Genomic DNA, 20,272 nt, shown 5'->3' on the forward strand with positions numbered 1-20,272 from the left:
TAAATAAAATTAGATAGAAAAACAAGGTTCAATTTAGTGGGAAGAAAACAGCCTTTAGAGTCTAAAAGAACTGGGCTTAAATCCAAGTTTCACAAGTAACTATGAATTTGGACAAGTTTGGCTTGGTGTCTGTAGCTCAGCAGCTAGGGCGCCAGCCACATACATCACAGTTTGCGGGTTCGAACCCAGCCTGGGGTCAAACAACAATGACAACTATAGCTAAAAACAGCCGGGCATTGTGGCAGGTGCCTGTAGACCAGCTAGTTGGGAGGCTGAGGCAAGAGAATCGCTTAAGCTCAAGAGTTAAGAGTTGGAGGTTGCTGTGAGCTGTGAAACCACAGCATTCTACTGAGGGTGACATAGTGAGACTCCGTCTAAAAAAACAAAACTTTGGGAAAGTTTGTAAATTTCTCTAAAGATCAGTATAATTTATGAAATAGGTAAAGCATGAAACACAAAGAGTTATTATGAGGATCAAATGAGGTAAAGTATATAAAATATTAATGCGTTGACTCATCTTTCAGGTGAATTCAATATATATGTAGATAAAGACGATGGTGAGGAAGAAAGTACTATGGGAATTCAGAGGACAATACATTCAGAAGAGTTCACAGAAGCTCAAAGTTTGATTTTGCAAACTTAAGCTATGCTTTTGCAAAGATGTAGTTAAAAGATAATGCAGCCCAAGCAATTATAAAAAAAGATGAAGTCATTTTGTGAAAATATGTTAAGGCCAGAGCATCACAAAATGTTTATGAAATGGAAATCTATTCCAGAACCCTGAATTTTATTAATAAAAAAATCAACTTAGGATATTTGAAATGGAACAATATAAAAGAGTTAAAGAATTTCTATCTGCCAATTAACTAGTGGTTATACTTAGGTTCTGCAAATATTTAAAACTACGTGGGCTCAAATAGTTTGAACCATTTCAAAGAAAGTTCATTCACCTACATCATAAGTAAAATATAATTAATCTGTGGTGAAAAGATACACAGGACACAAAATGGCTTGTATTAAGAAGAAAATATTCTAAAATTTTTCCCCCTGCAAAACATTCATAATTGAACTCATTTACTCCTTCCTATTGAGCCATCATCAAGAGATAAAAGAGTTTTATACAGAATAACATGGGACCATTTGAGTTTATACTTGTAACGATGGTATTGCATAATTATTTAAAGGTTTTGTTTTTAAGATATTGCAACAGAAATTTTCATTTGAGCAAATAATGTGTTCTTACACAATGCGCTTAAGAAGAACAGTTTCAAAAATTCTCTCCAGAAAATAAAAATAATAGTGTGAAATTTTATTATGTAAGAACAAAGTTATCTATTTGTCATCAGTTTATTTCTTCATACACAAAATAAATGGGCAATTTGAAAAGCAACTTTTCAAAACTTTTGCCATTCCCAAAAGAAAGAACTATATCATAAAATTAAACAAGCAAAGAAAAATTAGAATTAAGGCAATAACATGTGCAAACCAAGCACATAACCCTGACACAGTCCTTAGTAAAAAGCTTTTTTCAGTTAGGTGATGGCTGATACTGCTGCATGCAGGTCAGTCACTGCTTTGAATAGCTTCATTCATGTGAGAAAAAAAAAAAAAAAAAAAAAGAAAAGAAAAAAAACATCCTTCCTACTAGCCCACAATGGCCAAAAGAAGCCGTAGGTAATCTCTGCTTGTGTGGCTTGAAATCATTGTGCCCAGAGTCTTCTGATACATCTGAGTAAACATCTGTTTTATCTGCACAACATCAATCTCACTTCAAGTGACCACAATCCTGATCAGGGTGGAGTCATCTGTGGCAGCACCTTTCATGGAATAGTAGAGCCTCTCAGCAAAGAAAGCAGGGCAGTTCAGGGCACACTGCAAGCTGGCCTTCAAACCACTCTCAACATATCCGGAAAATTCACGGCCCACACTGCTTAACAAATCTCGGTTAGCCATTCTAGAATAAGCCTCCATGGTAGCTTTCAGCTGAGGAAAGCTTCTTGTGGCAAGGATCATGTTAAAGCAAGATTCATCTGTCCCTAGTCTTCCTTCACCATCTTGATAGAGTTGCTGAGCATTCCTGAGCCATATGGTGGTTTACACTCTGGTTCTCATCACGGTTTCCCTGGCACATAGATACAAGTAAATCAAAATGCCCTGATGTATCTGACCTAATGTCTTTTTCAAGGTCTCGTCCAAACTCTGATTGATAACATCTGACGATTTCTTGGATTTCCCGATTTGTTCTTGTGCACAAAATCTCAATCTATACATGTTCCTGAGTTCCTGCTCCCAGCATTGCGTTCCGTAAACTCCAGGCATCATAATATGTAGATGGCATGAACAGGAAGTCTTCCATATTTCCACTTAACTCTGATTTGAGATCTTTCATTAAATCCTTGCCATACATGATCTTAAAAGCTGCTTTAATTTTTTGCCTCTGATCACTGGAACGGTTGGCCACAACATCCACAACTGCTTGCTCGTCTGTCCCAAAACCATTCATTGCTCTACGGAGAATTTCTGCATCTCTCATAGCACCAAACTCGGCAGCTGGTCTGACTGTTCCTTGAGTGCCCTGAGTCATCGCAGCAGGCTGACTAGGGTAAGGAGCTTGTCCTCCAGGAAAGCCATCAGGTAGTAGAACCTGTGTTGGACCACCACCATAAGACTGTGAAGGTGGCTGTGGATAGCTAGAAAAGCCTGCTCCACCTGGAGGGACTCCAAATCCTTGGCCTGGAGGAACTCCAGGATAGGATAGTGCTCCCCCTGGCTGTGGGGCACCAGGATAGCCTCCAGGGGCTGGATAACCTCCAGGTGCAGGTTAGCCTCCAGCTCCTGGGTAGACACTATTTGGCATTTGTGGGTAAGCACCTCCTCCCATTGGAGGAAAGCCACTAGGATAAGGATACTGGCCTGGAGAGGGAAAAGATGACTCCTGACCTGCAGGAGGATATCCAGGGAAAGGTGGGTAGCCTGTAGGAGGATAGCCTGGGTATGACATTCTGACCCCTGGAGCAGCCGAACCACTGGAGTTCTAAACAGTTCAGCTTATAAAGCATCAAAACCTTTTTTTTGTGCTGAGAGGCCAATGCAGGTGGATTGCTTAAGCTCAGGAGTTTAAGACCAGCGTGAGCAAAAGGGAGACCCATCTTTACCAAAAATAGAAAAAGCTAGGCTCACACCTATAATCTAGCACTCTGTGGCTAGTACAAAGTGGCTCACACCTGTAATCTAGCACTCTGTGAGGCCGAGCAGCCGGACTGCCTGAGGTCAGGAGTTCCATACCAGCCAGAGCCACTCAGGAGGTTGAGGCAAGAGAATCGCTTAAATCCAGGAGTCTGAGGTTGCTGTGAGCTATGCCACCACAGTACTCTACTGAGGGCAACAAAATAAGACTGTCTCAAAACAAACAAACAAACAAAAAAAATGAAAACAAGAAAAAAACTAGTCAAGCTTGGTGGTGCACACCTGTAGTCCCAGCTACTTGGGAGGCTAAGGCAAGAGAATTGCTTGAGCCCACGAGTTTGAGGTTGCTATAAGCTATGATGATTTCACAGTACTTTACCCAAGGTGACAGAAGGCGATTGAATCTCAAAAGAAAAGCCTTGTTTGTTTTTTAAAATTTCGACCATTTAGAATGGCTACAAATATCCTAAGAATAAAATCAAAATAAAAGAACCACTGGGGTTCTAAATAGTTAAGTTTATAAAAGCATCAAAAGTTTTCTACATTTTAACCGTTTTCTAAAGGATTTTACATTATTCCTTGCCTTTTAAAATTCCCTTGAAAATACTCTCAATTTCTTTGCTTCCTCTTTCCCCAGTACTGCAAAACCGCAAAGCCACTGGAACCACCTACATTCTTATGTTCTACCTGAGCAGCCAAACAACTGGAGAAAAGCCACACAACTGCTCGATCACTTTAAATTCACTTACTCATTTCATAAACAATTTATCAAGAGTCCATCATGTGCCAGGTACTGAGATGCCAATCTCAAACTGATGATTCAATAAATATTTTTATACTCTTGTATCTATTTCATACCTTGTTCTCTCTCTTCAAGCTTCCTACCCTACATTCGCCTTTGTTATTCCCAGCCATGGGCTTTGTGTCTTTAAAAAAAAAAAAAAATCACAAAAGCAGAGAGAATTCCCCTGCCTACTACTACACCTACTGAAATATTTACATCTTCAGCCATGTTAGCATTCCTTCTCTTTTTACAAGTAGGGTAGTGTCCTCTACCTATCACCCTCTCTCACTTTCTCAGGGACTTTGCCCCTTCAGTTCTCCCTCTCTCTGTAATCACTCTTTCCTCCTTTATTCTCACCAGCAGATAAGCACTATTCAATATTTCCCATTTCTCAGTCCTCCTTCACACACAAAATTCTCCAAAGAGTCGCCTACATACACACTCCACTTCCTCATCACCAAATCTATGCTCCAATCCACTGCAATACAACTTCTGTCCTAACGAATCAAAAGAAACTGTTTTTGTAAAGATTACCAATGACCTTTATGTTGCCAAAGCCAAAGGATGCATCTTACTGAATCCCTTAGCTTCACCTCACACAAGTATCCACACCCTCTTTCTTGAAATACTTTCTCCTATTTTTCTTTCTATTTCTCTGGTCATTCCACAGACAGCTCCTCCTGCTCTACTTCCTGAGTTCTTCAAAGCCTGATCCTAGGTTCCTTTTGGTGTTCTCTTTATACTCTCTCCCTAATGCTGTCACCTATTTACTGAGTCTTAAATACCCTCTACATACGGACAATTCTCTTTCTTTCAAAAGCACAACGATGTTCCACATGACAGTACTTTATGAATACTCTGCAAAAATAATCAAAATCACAGAAGGGAACTTGAACAGTATTAAAGCCCATCCTATAAATCACAGATAAATATCCCAGAGGTACAGTGACTCGTATAATGTCACAGAACAAATTAGTGACAAATTTGGAGGCAAGACCTAGATATAGGGTGATCTTAGGGTATGATGACCTATTAGGAAAATACTTCCACCCCATGAAACCAAATTGAGGATTATTTTTCAAAAAATTCTGAAAGGACAAGCTCACTGGGCTCGTTGGCTTACGCCTATAATCCTAGCACTCTGGGAGGCCAAGGCCAGTGGATTGCCTGAGCTCAGAAGTTGGAGACCAGCCTCAGCCAGAGTGAGACCTCGTCTCTAAAAATAGCCAGGTATTGTGGCAGGTGCCTGTAGTCCCAGTTACTTTGGAGGCTGAGGCAAGAGGATCGCTTAAACCCAAGAGTTTGAGGTTGCCATGAGCTGTGACATGACAGCACTCTACAGAGGACAATAAACTGAAATTTTGTCTCAAAAAAAGAAAAAAACACGAAAGGGACAAGCTCAATCTACAAAAGTAAACTAGTGTAAAAGCTAGTTAATAAACGTGATTTAAGAATTGAAGACTGAAATCTCATTAAGTTGAAAATTATTTAATCTGGGAGATATTATTAGGTTGTCCTTAAAACCATAAAATTATTAACTATACTGCCTGACTAAAAAACAGAATAAAGTGACTGGTTTTATAAGCAAGGATCAGCAAGACAAAAACAATAAATACTGTAGAACCTCTGTAAATTGACTGATGTAACAAACTGGTCAACATATGGAGGTGATACTAATATATATATGTGGTACATGTCTGGTCTATGAAAATTAGGTCAACTTGAGGTGGTCAATGTAGGGAGGTGGTTTACTGTGGAGGTTCTACTGTATATCTCTAGCACACTACACCAGAAGTTATTAGATTTATAAATCTCACGCCTACTGGGGCACACAGCATCATAATTATCAAGGACTTTGATTATCCTGCCAATATGGCTTCTCATGTGGACTGGTTTATAAGGAGAGAATATGCTTCTAACAGACTGTTGCCCACCAAAATTCACAGGGTGAAGCCCTAACCTCCTTATTTGTTAGGTTAAATGAAGTCATGTAAGGTTGACTCATGTCCTTAAAGAAGAGACACTAGAGAACTTTCTTTTTTGCCTGTGCACATAGCAAAGTCTATGAAAAAACATAGGGGTCTGTAAGTAAGAGAGGCCTCACCAGAATCCACCTATGCTGACGCCTTGATCTTGAACTTCCAAACTCCAAAACCGTAAGACAATAAATTTCTGTTGTTTAAGCCACCCAGGCTATGGTATTCTGTTATGGTAGCCATAGCAGACTAATACAAACAAGACTAGTACAATTAATAGGACTCAGATGCTATAAGATAGTAATATTTTTCTTCATAGTATTAGAAAACTGCTATTATGGGTTTATCAATTTGGTTAGAAAAATTCTACATCCTGGAGTACATTCAGCTATACATTATCTAATTCAAATTTCTAAACTATAAAACTGAGGATCAGACCCTGAAATGTGATATCTCTACCAAGTTCCAGAAGCCCTGAAAGGATTTAACTGCATGGCCAGCCTATCCTTTTTCCTCATGTACTTTATCAGGTCTTCAAATTTCAACTACTTAATGTACTATCAACATACCTTGTTAATTTTACTCATTATCATATTCATAATTATAAAACAACCCATTTAAAGGGAAATAGGAGAACTTGGTGCCTGAAAGCTGTCAATATATCCTGATTGATTGATAGAGGTCATATGAGGACAAGACACAGCTGGACTATGTATTTTACCTGTATTCCACATACCAGGACTAAACCCACTCACCCTATTCTAATTCTGTTCTTCCCAGCTCAAAGTAGTTTTACTTTTTATAGCTAAAAAACTACTACCAGGGGTTGGGCGCAGTGGCTCACACCTGTAACGTCTGTAATCCTAGCACTCTAGGAGGCCAAGGCAAGTGAATTGCTTGAGCTCACGAGTTCAAGATCAGCTTGAGCAAAAGTGAGACCCCGTCTCTACTAAAAATAGAAAAATTGAAGCAAGAGTCACTTGAGCCCAAGAGATGGAGGTTGCTGAGAGCTATGATGCCATGGTGCTCTACCCAAGGACAGCTTGAGATGCTCTCTCAAAAAAAAACAAAAACAAAAACCTACTACCACCATCACTTACTAGTTATGTGACTTTAAATTAAATAATTTTTCTTCATTTCAGCATATTTACATAGCATTCCCATCCCTATGGGATGTTTTTGTTTTGCCTTAGGGAAGGGAATCTCAGTAATTTAGCTTCTTTACTTTAGTCCCCACATAGTGACTGGCACATAGCAGGCACTTAATATTAATTTCTGCATGTCCTTTTCATGAATGTCACAATTTTCCAAAGTAATCACAGTGAGTACCACCCCAAGTACTCACTAACAGGTACTTGCTTTTCATATTTCTACATAACTGGTTTCCACAGCCTACATAACAGAAGCATCTACAGAATCAGAATAAGATTAGTTTGTGTTAAGATAACAAAAATTAATTATTTTTCATCAATGTAAATATTTCAAAATGTACTACAAAGAAATGTGTCAAAAATTATTATGGAATAAACGGGCTCTAGTATACATAGCTAGGATCAGATGAAATCATCATTTTTAAGGATAGCCACTTTTCACAATTCAATGTGTAAGTAGTATTAATTTTGGAAATCTGTGATGAAACAGTGTCAGTAAGATTCCTGATGTGGGAGTAAATATGAAGTATTCTTAGCCTGTTTAAAAGATTGAAATGTCTTTAAATAGGAATCTAACACAAATTCTTGTTTTCTTTTTTGGAGACAGAGTCTCACTTATTAACCCTTGGTAGAGTGCCATGGTGTGACAGCTCACAGCAACCTTCAAATCCTTGGGCTTAGGTGATTCTCCTGCCTCAGCCTCCCAAAGCGGCGACTACAGGTGCCCGCCACAACGCCCGGCTACTTTTTCTATTGCAGTTTGGCCAGGGCTGGGTTTGAATCCATCACCCTCAGTACATGGGGCTGGTGCCTTACCCGCTGAGTCACAGGTGCCGCCCACAGATTCTTTTTTTTTTTAAATTTCAGATTAGGCCCAGCGCCTGTAGCTCAGTGAGTAGGGTGCTGGGCCACATACACGGAAGCTGGCAGGTTTGAGCCGTGCCCAGGCCTGCTAAACAACAATGACAACTGTAACCAAAAAATAGCCAGGCGTTGTGGTGGGTGCCTGTAGTCCCAGCTACTTGGGAGAGTAAGGCAAGAGAATCACTTAAGCCCAAGAGTTGGAGGTCGCAGTGAGCTATGATGCCACAGCACTCTACTGAGGGTGACATAGTGAGACTCTGTCTCAAAAAACAAACAAAAAATTTCAGAATAAGAGGATACAAATGTTTATGTTACATTGTTTTCATCTCTAAGGTAAAGTTCAACTAACAAATTCTTGACATTCAATGGAGCCTACTTTGTACTGAGTGCATATATGTTAAGTTAGTTTTATTTGTCAGAATGACATTTTTGAATTAAATTTTATAGGCCTGGGGGTGGGGTGAGAAAACAAAAGAACAGAAGCATAACTCAAACATCAAATAATACTTTTCACTGTGCATACTTATCTAGATACAAGAAATGTGTTAAACAACTATAACTAACAGATTTCATTTATTATTTTTTGAGACAGAGTCTCACTATGTCACTGTTGGTAGAGTGCCTTGGTGTCACACACAGCTCACAGCAACTTCCAACTCTTGGGCTTAAGCGATTCTCTTGTCTCAGCCTCCTAAGTAGTTGGGATTACAGGCCCCATCACAACACCCGGCTATTTTTTGGTTGCAGTTGTCATTGTTTAGCAGGCCTGGGCCTGGCTCAAACCTGCCAGCTTTGATATATGTGGCTGGCGCCCTACTCAAGCTATGGGCGCGGAGCCAACTAGCAGATTTTTAATGCAGTTAAAGAGTTTAAAATAAAAAGTTGATATTAAAATACATGGGGTTTTTTTTGGTCTGTTTATGGCAAAAGAACTTGGAAAACTGCAAAAATCAGCTCACAAAGGTTCTTTGTAGGCTGTACATCCAGTGCGAAGGTTATAATACTCCATTCATTTTAAATATTAGTCACACTTACAATGAAAAAACAATGTGAAAGTAAACTACTGAATTGTTCCTTAAAGCAAAATAAAAAACATTCCTGAGTAACTCTAAGAGTTATTTGAAAAGTTAACAAGTTGAAAAGAAAGTAAAAGTAAGGAAGCCACTGCTTTTCATTTTCTTGGCAATGTTATTCCAAAATGAAATGAACATACTTCCTTTCTTTAAGAAAATCCTTCATCTAAATGAATTCTGCTTTCTCACAAAAATATTAAGTCAGTTTTCTCAGTAAAACACATTATTCTTCATATAACTCTTTTTTTTTATTGTTGGGGATTCATTGAGTCTTCATATAACTCTTACAAAGATTAATTTAAATGTCACAACTTTCAGTAAATTTGTTTCTAGAAGTGTCCATCTGTAATTGAATTAGTGTAATCAGTTACGGACTACTCAAAAAGCTATTGATTTCCCTAGAACTATGAAGATAAAAAAACTGCAACTTACTCTGATAAACTGAATAAATAATCTTAGTGAGTAATGTATCTTGGCCAATGAGGCTTTGACAAAGTTTTCCACTTGTACAGGGGTATAAAACCAAAGATAATTCAAAAACAATGCACAATATCAGAGAGACTATCAGATCATCTGACTGACTCTGTGAGTCAGATAACAGTATCTGTGTTCTCTGAAAATTAACTATGATTTGAATGGGAATATATTAAAAAAAATCCTCAAATCTTTGTGAACTAAGTCTTGGGGAATTACGCAAATCCAAACCCCAAATTAGAATGTAAATTAAAAGCACCCAAAATCTCCCAATAATGGGTTAGCAGGTTACAAGAGTAGATACTACTGAAGTGTCTCAACTTAATTCAGTGACACATGAAATAAATTCAACTCCTCTCAGTTTTCTAATTGTTGAAAGAGGCTTCAGATCTATTCTTTGATTAGATAACATTTTAAGTGAAAATCCAAAAAAAAAAAAGACACGACCTGGAACACATTTGAGGGCCTCCCTTTTTGAAAGTCTGATAGGTTTGGAAAAGCTTTCTTTACCCCTCAATATGCAAAAATATCATTATATGCTCCTTCTTGTTAAAACATTTTATTTTCATGAAGAAAATGTACAACTTATAAAATTACAGCTTAAAAAAAAACAAAAACTACCATTTCTCATTTTCTCTTAATCCACTTCAAAATGTCCATGCAGTTTTTCATAATCAATGCAGTCTTAGCAGAACATTTTCACCCCCCCAGAAAAAAAATGCAGGAGTAAGAGAAAGATAAAGAATTAAGATAGTGTGGGGGCGGCACCTGTGGCTCAGCGGGTAGGGCGCCAGTCCCATATGCCGGAGGTGGCGGGTTCAAACCCAGCCCCGGCCAAATTTAAAAAAAAAAAAAAAAGAATTAAGATAGTGAAAGGAATATCAGACTAGAATTGAGAAATTTAGTTAGCTGTGAGACCTTAGAAATGTCATTTCACATCCCTCATGCTCTCTTTCCTCATTCAATTGTTAGGCACAAGGTAAATGACTGTCATAATTTCCTTTCTAGTCTAACAGTAAAAAAAATTCCAGATTGGGTGTGGTAGTTCACACTGTAATCCTAGCACTTTGTCAGACTGAGGCAGGGGGATCACTTGAGCCCAGGACTTTGAGGTTCTGTAAGCCAGGCTGATGCTATGGCACTCTAGCCCAGGAAACAGAATGAGAATCTGTCTCCTCGCCATCCCCACCCTACCAACAGTCCTTCTATTGCAAGGGTATGATTTTGAATTTATGTAATAAACTATAGTGATCTTTAAACAATAAACCACTTCTGCATAGTGATTTATAGATTAACAAGATGCTAACATGCCTCTGTAAGGAACAGGGTTTCTTCTGAGACAGACTATCACTCTGTCACCTAGACTAATCTGCCTTGGCATAAGTCTAGCTCACAGCAACCTCAAACTCCCAGGTTCAAGAAATTCTCCTGCTCTAGTCCAAGTAGCTAGACTATAGGCACCTACCACAACACCAGGCTAATTTTTCTATTTTCAGTACAGACAGGGTCTTGCTCAGGCTGCTCTCGAACTCCTGACCTCAAACTATCCTCCTGCCCTAGCTTTGCCAGAGTGCTGGGATTACAGGCATGAGCCACCATGCTCAGCTTGGGGGACAGTTATTTATATCCTGGCTTTTTACAAATGAGAAAGAAAGCACTCAAAAGGTCCCAAATAACAATTCACAGCATATAAACATCAAAGCAGGAGTTCAACCTCACTTTTCCAACTTCAAATCCATTAGTTCTTCTACCATACAAAACAGTCTGGTGACAGTATTTTTGACTATCACCAAGGACTCCAGAGGCACAAAAACTGAGGAAAAAAAAAAAAAAGACCAATACCCCCAAAGGTTTTAGCTTGTCCTAGCACTTTCAAATGTTCTCCATTATTAGAATTAACACAACACTCATTCCCATTGATTCTCACTACTTAAACTATAAGATGAATATGAAACTCACATGATTTTATCTTTGCCTCATTTGGTCATTTCTTTCTGGGTTATTACTGTTTGTGTATTTCTCTGACAAAATTTAAAGTTGGATTGCTTAATGGGGCTTTTCTACTGCCCCTAAATACCTAGGGAATACAAGCTAGACTTTAATAAGAAAATAAGTTAAATCATAGAATATTTTCAATAACTCAAGTCTGTGCTTCATATTATTTTATCAATTTGATCCAGTCAATTCTAAATTTAAGATCTATGGCTTGGCGCCTGTGGCTCAAGCGGCTAAGGCGCCAGCCACATACACCTGAGCTGGTAGGTTCAAATCCAGCCCGGGCTCGCCAAACAATGACAGCTGCAACCAAAAAATAGCCGGGCGTTGTGGTGGGCGCCTGTAGTCCCAGCTACTTGGGAGGCGGAGACAGGAGACTCGCTTGAGCCCAGGAGTTTGAGGTTGCTGTGAGCTACGATGCCACAGCACTCTACCCAGGGCAACAGCTTGAGGCTCTGTCTCAAAAAAAAAAAAAAAAGTATATTTAAGATCTATGAAACAGAATGTTTTTGTTAACCACTATTTGGAAAAATATTGACCTGCTACATGTTTTCCATGTATTATTATAAAATGGTAGTAATGGCTGGGTACAGTGGCTCATGCCTGTAATCAAGCATTCTGGGAGGCAGAGGCGGGAGGATTGCTTGAGGTCAGGAGTTTGAGACCAGCCTAAGTGAGATCCCATCTCTACAAAAACCCAAAAAATTAGTCAGACATACTGGCTCTTGTCTGTAGTCATAGCTATTTGGGAAGCTAAGACAGGATGGTTGCATGGGCCCGGGAGTTTGAGGTTATAGTGAGCTATCATGATGCCAATGCACTCAGTTAGTGTGATACTGAGACTGTCTCAAACAATAATAATAATAAAAATAAATACTATAGCACTCACCGCTGCCTGCCAGACCGCCCCTCCCTTGCCTCTTCCTACTGCCACAGAGCTGGAGCGCTAGCCGCCACTGAGCCGCAGCCACGGGCACTATGGCCTGCAGAGTTGACACAATTTGGAAGGTATTTTTGCTGCTGCTCCTGAAGCTCTGACATCACCCAGTAAAATAGGAAATATTTCAGGGATCGGGCAGTTTGTGTTCGTCCCTTTGGCTCTACCTTCCCATTTGCTTCTATGTCCAAACCTCTTTAAGAAGATGAATGGGGCGGCGCCTGTGGCTCAAGGAGTAGGGCGCCGGTCCCATATGCCGGAGGTGGCGGGTTCAAACCCAGCCCCGGCCAAAAAACCAAAAAAAAAAGAAGATGAATGAACAGGATGAGTTAGAATCCTTTGGTGTATCATATTGATTTTTTTTTTTTTGCAGTTTTTTTTTTGGCTGGGGCCAGGTTTGAACCCACCACCTCCGCTATATGGGGCAGGCACCCTACTCCTTTGAGCCATAGGCACCGCCCCATAAATTAATTTTTAAAACCTGACAAATATGATTGGACTATTTGCACAGCTTCTGGAGTTACAGTGAATGATGAAGTCATCAAAGTTTTTAATGATATGAAAAGTAAAGAAATCTTCTACACAAGAGGAGATAGAAAAAGGAAGAAAACAGTTCTCTTCTGCTTAAGTGATGACAAAAGACAAATAATTGTACAGGAAGCAAAGCAGATATTGGTGAGTGACATTGGTGATACTGTAGAGGACCCCTACACACCTTTTGTGAAGTTGCTACCTCTGAGTGATTGCCAATATGCTTCGTACGATGCCACATATGAAACAAAAGAGTCTAAGAAAGAAGACCTAGTATTTATTTTCTGGGCTCCGGAAAGTGCACCTTTAAAAAGGAAGATGATTTATGCTAGCTCTAAAGATGCCATTAAAAAGAAATTTTCAGGTATTAAACATGAGTGGCAAGTAAATGGCTTGGATGATATTAAGGACCATTTGACGCTTGGAGAGAAATTGGGAAGCAATGTAGTAGTTTCACTTGAAGGAAAACCATTATAAAATGCCAGTCAAGTGCCACCTAGATCTTAAGGAGCTTCTATTTCTCCAGCTCAGTCCTTGGAATAGTATTAGGTCTAGTTTTTTTGTTTTATTCCCCTTTCCACTGGGCCCTTCCAACACAATGAATGAAGGAGTTATCATTCATTTACACAACCTATCAGTGATTGCCATGAGACTGTTTAATATTGTTACTTTTATGTAGAACCTAAGGAATGCCTTCCTGTCATATTTTAGCAAAAATAACTGGTTACATGCCTCCCTTGTAGCAAGCACTACAATGAATGTGTTTGTCAGTGTTTGTCAATGTGAATAGCTTAGAATACTGCTAAGAGTAAGCTAATTGAATGCCTTGAAAGTATTATCCATCAGTCAGATGGTAAACTTTTTTCAGTATAATTTGAAGTTGCACCTGATTGCAATCTGTGAGGCTCAAGCATTCAAACACCTCACCTGCCTTGGCAGGCCTATTTTTGTGACACGGCAACACAGATATAACACTGCATTAAAAGCACTTTTTTTTTGAGACATGTTTAATCTCCCAAAAGGAATGCCAATTAAGTTTCCGTTAACTTTCAATTTATCCTAGTACCTCAGTGTTCATTCCTGTTACCTGCATATCTTTTTTTTTTTTTTGAGACAGAGCCTCAAGCTGTCACCGTGGGTAGAGTGCCATAGCATCACAGCTCACAGCAACCTCCGACTCCTGGGCTCAAGCGAGTCTCCTGTCTCTGCCTCCCAAGTAGCTGGGACTACAGGCGCCCTCCACAAAGCTCGGCTATTTTTTGGTTGCAGCCGTCCTTGTTGTTTGGCGGGCCCAGGCTGGCTTCGAACCCGCCAGCTCAGGTGTATGTGGCTGGTGCCTTAGCTGCTTGAGCCACAGGCGCAAGCCACCTACATATCTTAGAGAAATAACTATTATCAGCTGGGCATGGGCATTATCACCTGTAATCCTAGCACTCTGTGAGGCGAAGGTAGGTGGACTGCCCTGAGCTCAGAGGTTCAAGACCAGCCTGAGCCAGAGTGAGACCCCGTCTCTACCGAAAAAAAAAAAAAAAAAGCCGGGGGTTGTGGCAGGTGCCTATGGTTCCAGTTGCTTGGGAGGCTGAGGCAAGAAAATCACTTAAGCCCAAGAGTTGGAGGTTGCTGTGAGCTATGATGCCACAGTACTCTATTGAGGGCCACAAAGTGAGACTCTGTCTCAATAATAAAAAAATAAAGAAAGAAATAGCTGTTATTAATGCCTTTTTGTTTTCTGTTGAGTGTACACTACAGAATAAGTGTAGGAGTTTTATGTTTACCAGGTGAATCCTGCAACACTAAAGATACTTTGAATATCAGTCATGATGGCAATTCCTGTATACAAGAGCCTTAAATGGAACATTGTTTTAAGATTAAACTCCTCACCCTCATAAAAATGGCCACGTTGCAATAAAAATTGTGGCATATTATAAAAATAAATAAATAAATAAATAATATAAAATAAAACTTTTCCTTTTGAAACATATTGTTAACAAAGCAAAAAGGTAAGCCACAGAATGAGAGAAAATATTTTCAGTACATACATGTGACAAAGTACTTATACCAAGATAAATATGAAGGCAATCTTGTATTAGTACAGAGACAAACAAACTGACCAAGGTAAGATTCTTGTGTATTTGGAACTGTTAGGACAGAAATGGCAAGATAGATCACTGGGGAAAGGACACAGTATTTGATAAAAATGAATTGAAAAAGTGATTATTAAAGTAAGACAAGATAATTTGGATTCCCTATGAAAGCAGGTAGTGAAAACAAGACGGAGAAAGTCAGGCCAGGGCCAACATGACATAGCTGGTCTGATTTGTTCAGGTCCTAAGTGACCTTTACCTCCAGTCTCCCATTCTTGTTTTGTAAATTTAGCTCCCACCCTAAAGATGCCTATCTTGAGTAGTTTAGTTGGACTGGTTTAGGAGATTAAGAATTGGAATGTTGGGCGGCGCCTGTGGCTCAGTGAGTAGGGTGCCAGCCCCATATGCCAAGGGTGGCGGGTTCAAACCCAGCCCCGGCCAAACTGCAACAAAAAAATAGCCGGGCGTTGTGGCGGGCGCCTGTAGTCCCAGCTGCTCTGGAGGCTGAGGCAAGAGAATCACGTAAGCCCAAGAGTTAGAGGTTGCTGTGAGCCGTGTGACGCCAGGGCACTCTACCTGAGGGCGGTACAGTGACACTCTGTCTCTACAAAAAAAAAAGAATTGGAATGTTGAAATAAGTCACTGAGTTACGCTAATTATTATTTAAAATAAGTGTTAACGTGGTCTTTGCTTTGAACTTTCATGCATAAAACTGTGATTTTTTTTTTTTTTTGGTAGAGACAGAGTCTCACCTGATCGCCCTCGGTAGAGTGCCGTGGTGTCACACAGCTCACAGCAACCTCCAACTCCTGGGCTTAGAGGATTCTTTTGCCTCAGCCTCCCAAGTAGCTGGGACTATAGGCACCCGCCACAATGCCTGGCTATTTTTTGTTGTAGTTTGGCCAGGGCCGGGTTTGAACCCGCCACCCTCAGTATATGGGGCTGGCGCCCTACCCACTGAGCCACAGGTGCCGCCCCAAAACTGTGATTTTGGAAATAGAAGAAAGGAAAAGTCTTAGGCTACTCTCATTGTTCTCTGGAATCACTGGCCTTCTGACAAATAAAATTTGGTGAACCTATCCCCGGCTCTGCATATTGGCTGACAGTGACAGACAGCTGGACCCTCTTTGTCCAGTAACACCTACACTGAATCATGTACAGAGTTCAATTCCAAATGGATTAAGAATTGAAAACTCAAAAAGCAATACTTTTGGAAGAAAACAAATACTTTTCTGTCTTGGGATAGAGAAGGATTTGTTAAGATGCACAAAAGAGTTATCCAGAAATCAAAAGACTAATAAACTATAAAACAATTAAGTTGAAAATTTAAATCCAGGCCAGGTGCAGTGGCTCACACCTGTAATCCCAACACTCTGGGAGGACAAAGTGGGTGGACTGCCTGAGCTCAGCAGTTCAAGAGCACCTTGAGATAGAGGGAGACCTCATCTCTACTACAGATAGAGGAAAAAATAAAAACTAGCCGGTGTTGTGGTGGGGCGCCTGTAATGCCAGCTACTCAGGAGATTGAAGTAAGAGAATCGCTTGAGCCCAAGAGTTTGAGGTTGCTGTCAGATATGATGCCATGGCACTCAACCCCAGGGTGACTGAGTGAGACCCTGCCTTAAAAAAGAAAAAAAATTAAATCTATCATGAGTGTATTAAGAATGTAGAAAGACCAGAGAAACAAACAACTGATAATAGACTAATAGGCGGATTACACTAAGTATCAATAATATTAAGAAAAAGACAATGCTTGGGGCCTTGGTGTGTGTCACACTTTATGGGGGCAAGACACAATTGCAAGAGGGACTTTACCTAACAATTGCAATCAGTGTAACCTGGCTTATTGTACCCTCAATGAATCCCCACAATAAAAAAAAGAAAAAGAAAAAGAAAAAGACAATGCTATAAAACTAAAATAGGCAGGCTCAGTGCCTGTAGCTCAAGCGGCTAAAGCACCAGCCACATACACTGGAGCTGGCGGGTTTGAATCCAGCCTAGGCCAGCTAAAACGACGACAACTACAACCAAAAAATAGCCGGGCGCTGTGGCGGGCGCCTGTAGTCCCAGCTACTTGGGAGGATGAGGCAAGAGAATTGCTTGAGCCCCAGAGTTGGAGGTTGCTGTGAGCTGTGACGCCATAGTACTCTATCCAGGACGACAGCTTGAGGCTCTGTTTCAAAAAAAAAAAAAAAACTAAAATAGGCAAATGACACAAAGAGGAATTTCATAGCAGAGAAAATACGTACGGACAATAAAGATATCTACTTACCCTCACTGACAACCAAAAAATATGAATAAAAATCACAATGAGAGATCATTTGTTATCAATTAGCTTTTGTTGTATAACAACTTAACCTCAAAGCTTAGTGACTTAAAAAGTAATTTAATATTTTTCTGGGGGTAGGTGAGGCAGTTCTGGTCTGGGTTAGTCTGGCTCTTGAAACAGGCAGGCCTCACCCAGGATTGATCGGCATGGTCATCAATCTCCAACAGATTACTGTGTGCCTTTTTCACATGGTGGGCTCAGGGTTCCAAAGAGCAGTAAGAAAGGACAAGCCCCACCATGTAAGTGCTTTTCAAACTTGTGTTTGTGTCATACTTGCCTATGTACCACTGGTCAAAGCAAGTCACACATCCAAATGCAAAATCAAGAGATGGAGAAATAAGACTCTAGAAGTAAAATCACATTGCAAAGTACAGTAACAGGAAGAATTAATTGGCCATTCTGCAATTCTGCAACCTGCCACTCAATTTTACAATCTACCATATCACTTTTCTTCTGGTGAAAAGTAGGACTTGTGACAATAACAAAGTTTAGGAAACAAGTTACAAAGTTTAATACTGGCACACACTATGCTAGCAATCCTATTCCTAGGTATATAACTACCATGGTTGAATGTGGTCCCTCCAAAATTCAGGTGTTACCAATTTAACATTACTAAATGGCTTGTGTCTATGATCCTAGCACTTCTGAAGGCCAAGGCAGGAGGACTGCTAGAGCCCAGGGGTTCAAGATGAGCCTGGGCAACACAGCAAGACCTTGTCTCTTAAAAAAAAAAAAGTTAGCTGGGTATGATGGTGTGTGCCTGTAATCCTGGCTACTAAGGCTGAGCTGGGAACATTGCTCGAGCCCAGAGTTGGAGGTTGAAGTGAGTTGTGATCACACCACCACATCATACTCTAGTCTGAGTGACAAAGTGATTAGCCCTATTGTGAACAGGATTAGGTATCCTTACAAAGGGGTCTGGCTGAGAAAGTTCGCCCTTTTTGCCCTCCTACATTCTGCCTCGTGAGGATAAACACAGCATTCAAAGTGCCATCGTGGGAACACAGCAAACTTCATCTGATGTAAGCACCTTGATCTTGGACTTCCCTGCATCCAAAACTGTGAGAAATAAATTTCTGTTCTTTATAAATTACTCAGTCAGGGGTATTCTCTTACAGCAGCATAAAACAGACTAAGACAGAAACTGGTACCAGGAGTGTAGTGCTGCTATGACAAAAAACTAAAAATGTGGAAGCAGCTTTGGACTTGGCTGAGTAGAGGCTAAAGCAGTTTGGAAGTGAATTCTGGAGAAAGGCTACACTACTGTGAATGGAGCATTAAAGGCAATTCAGGTGAGAGCTCAGAAGAGCTGTAGGGAAAGTTTCGGTCTTCTTAGAGATTACTTAAGTGGTAATAAATAGAATATTGGTAGAATTATGGAAAGTAAAGACCATTTTAATGAGGTCTCAGATGGAAACGAGGAAGGTGGTATTGGAAATGAGTGGAAAGGTCATCCTTGTAATAAAGTAGTAAGAACTTCGGTGAATTATTCATGATCTAGGACTTTATGGAAGGTAAAACTTAGAGGTGATGAACTATTTAGCAGAAGAAATCTCTAAGCCACAAAGCATTCAGCATTTGCATGACTTCTCTTAACTGTTTATACTAAAATTTGAGAAGAGAGAAATACTTTACAGATAGAGTTTATAATCAAAAGGGAATAAGAATGCAAAGATTTAGAACATTCTCAGGCTGGCAATGTAAAGAATGGAAAAGTACATTTAGAAGAGAAAACTAGGGGTGTGGCCAAGTGACCTTTTGATTAAAAGATTAGTATAGATAAAAGGAAGCCAGGTGCTATCCAACAATGGGAGAAGGACCTCAAAGGCATTTCAGAAATCTTCAATGTACCCCCTTCCATCACAGGTCTAGAGTATAAGGGCCTTGAGGACAGAATAGTTTAAACGGAAGGACCCAGAATGCAATAACAAAAGCTATAAAAAACTCAAATGTTCATTGTCAAGATAACAGATAAACTGTGGTTCACTTACATAATGAAAATGAATTTTTCATGCACTTCTTTAACAAGTATGTACTCAATACATACTACATGTCAGGCATAGATGGCTAGAAATACAGTAGTGAACAAAAATTTAGACATGTTCTCAGATAGTGATAAGTGCAACAGTGTAAAATAAAACTGGTAAGTATTCACACACAATTTTTAACAGTCAACAGAGAAACGTTCTCCAAGAATCTGACATTAGAGAATAAGCATGAAAAAAACATGGAGAAGAACACTGCAGAGGAACACAAAGAAGTACAAAGAGGAGGGAGGGGGGTGGGGCCTTGGTGTGTGCCACACCTTCTGGGGGCGAGACAAGATTGCAAGAGGGACTTTACCTAACAAATGCAACCAGTGTAACCTGGCTTATTGTACCCTCAACCAATCCCCAACAATAAAAAAAAAAAAAAAGAAGTACAAAGACTTTGAGAAAGGAGTCCACCTTGAGTGCTTCACTTACCAGTAGTTATTAAGGTTATTGATAAATTTGAATATTTAATTTTTGAAATAGGGTTTTGCAGACATATAAAATTTCAAGTTTATTAAAACATCATTTTTGGAAATAAAAATTTATAAATGTTTAATATATGATATTCAAAGGCACTAAACTATTGTGAAATATAAAGAATTATTGGAATAAAAGTAAATATATTTACATCTGACTTGCATATTATTTTTTTATTTATTTTGAGACAGAGTCTCACCCTGTCACCCTGGGTAGAATGCCGTGCCATCATAGCTCACAGCAACCTCAAACACTTGGGCTTCAGCAATCCTCTTGTCTCAGCCTCCTGAGTAGCTGGGACTACAGGCGTGCGTCACTATGCCCGGCTAGTTTTTCTGTTTTTCGTAGAGACCGGGTCTCTGTCTTGCTCAGGTTGGT

At 39.8% G+C, this 20,272-nt stretch overlaps 2 protein-coding genes and 1 pseudogene across 5 annotated transcripts in view; 1 reads left to right on the forward strand and 2 right to left on the reverse strand.

Annotated features, from left to right (window-relative positions):
• The window catches only part of VMP1 (vacuole membrane protein 1), a 156,465-nt gene that overhangs the window by 128,096 nt on the left and 8,097 nt on the right, over nucleotides 1-20,272 (reverse strand). The gene's annotated exons all lie outside the window — the stretch shown is intronic.
• LOC128570119 (annexin A7-like) lies at nucleotides 1,476-3,503 on the reverse strand (annotated as a pseudogene). Its single transcript, XR_008375527.1, has one exon. The product of XR_008375527.1 is annotated as an annexin A7-like (transcript).
• LOC128571090 (cofilin-2-like) lies at nucleotides 12,918-14,024 on the forward strand (the record flags this gene model as incomplete). The annotated part of the gene is made up of 1 exon (XM_053570750.1): nucleotides 12,918-14,024. A coding segment is annotated over one exon (531 nt), but the record flags the coding sequence as incomplete, so codon positions are not given.

This window comes from Nycticebus coucang, chromosome 18, assembly GCF_027406575.1.
Source record: "Nycticebus coucang isolate mNycCou1 chromosome 18, mNycCou1.pri, whole genome shotgun sequence".
Classification (NCBI taxonomy): domain Eukaryota; kingdom Metazoa; phylum Chordata; class Mammalia; order Primates; family Lorisidae; genus Nycticebus; species Nycticebus coucang.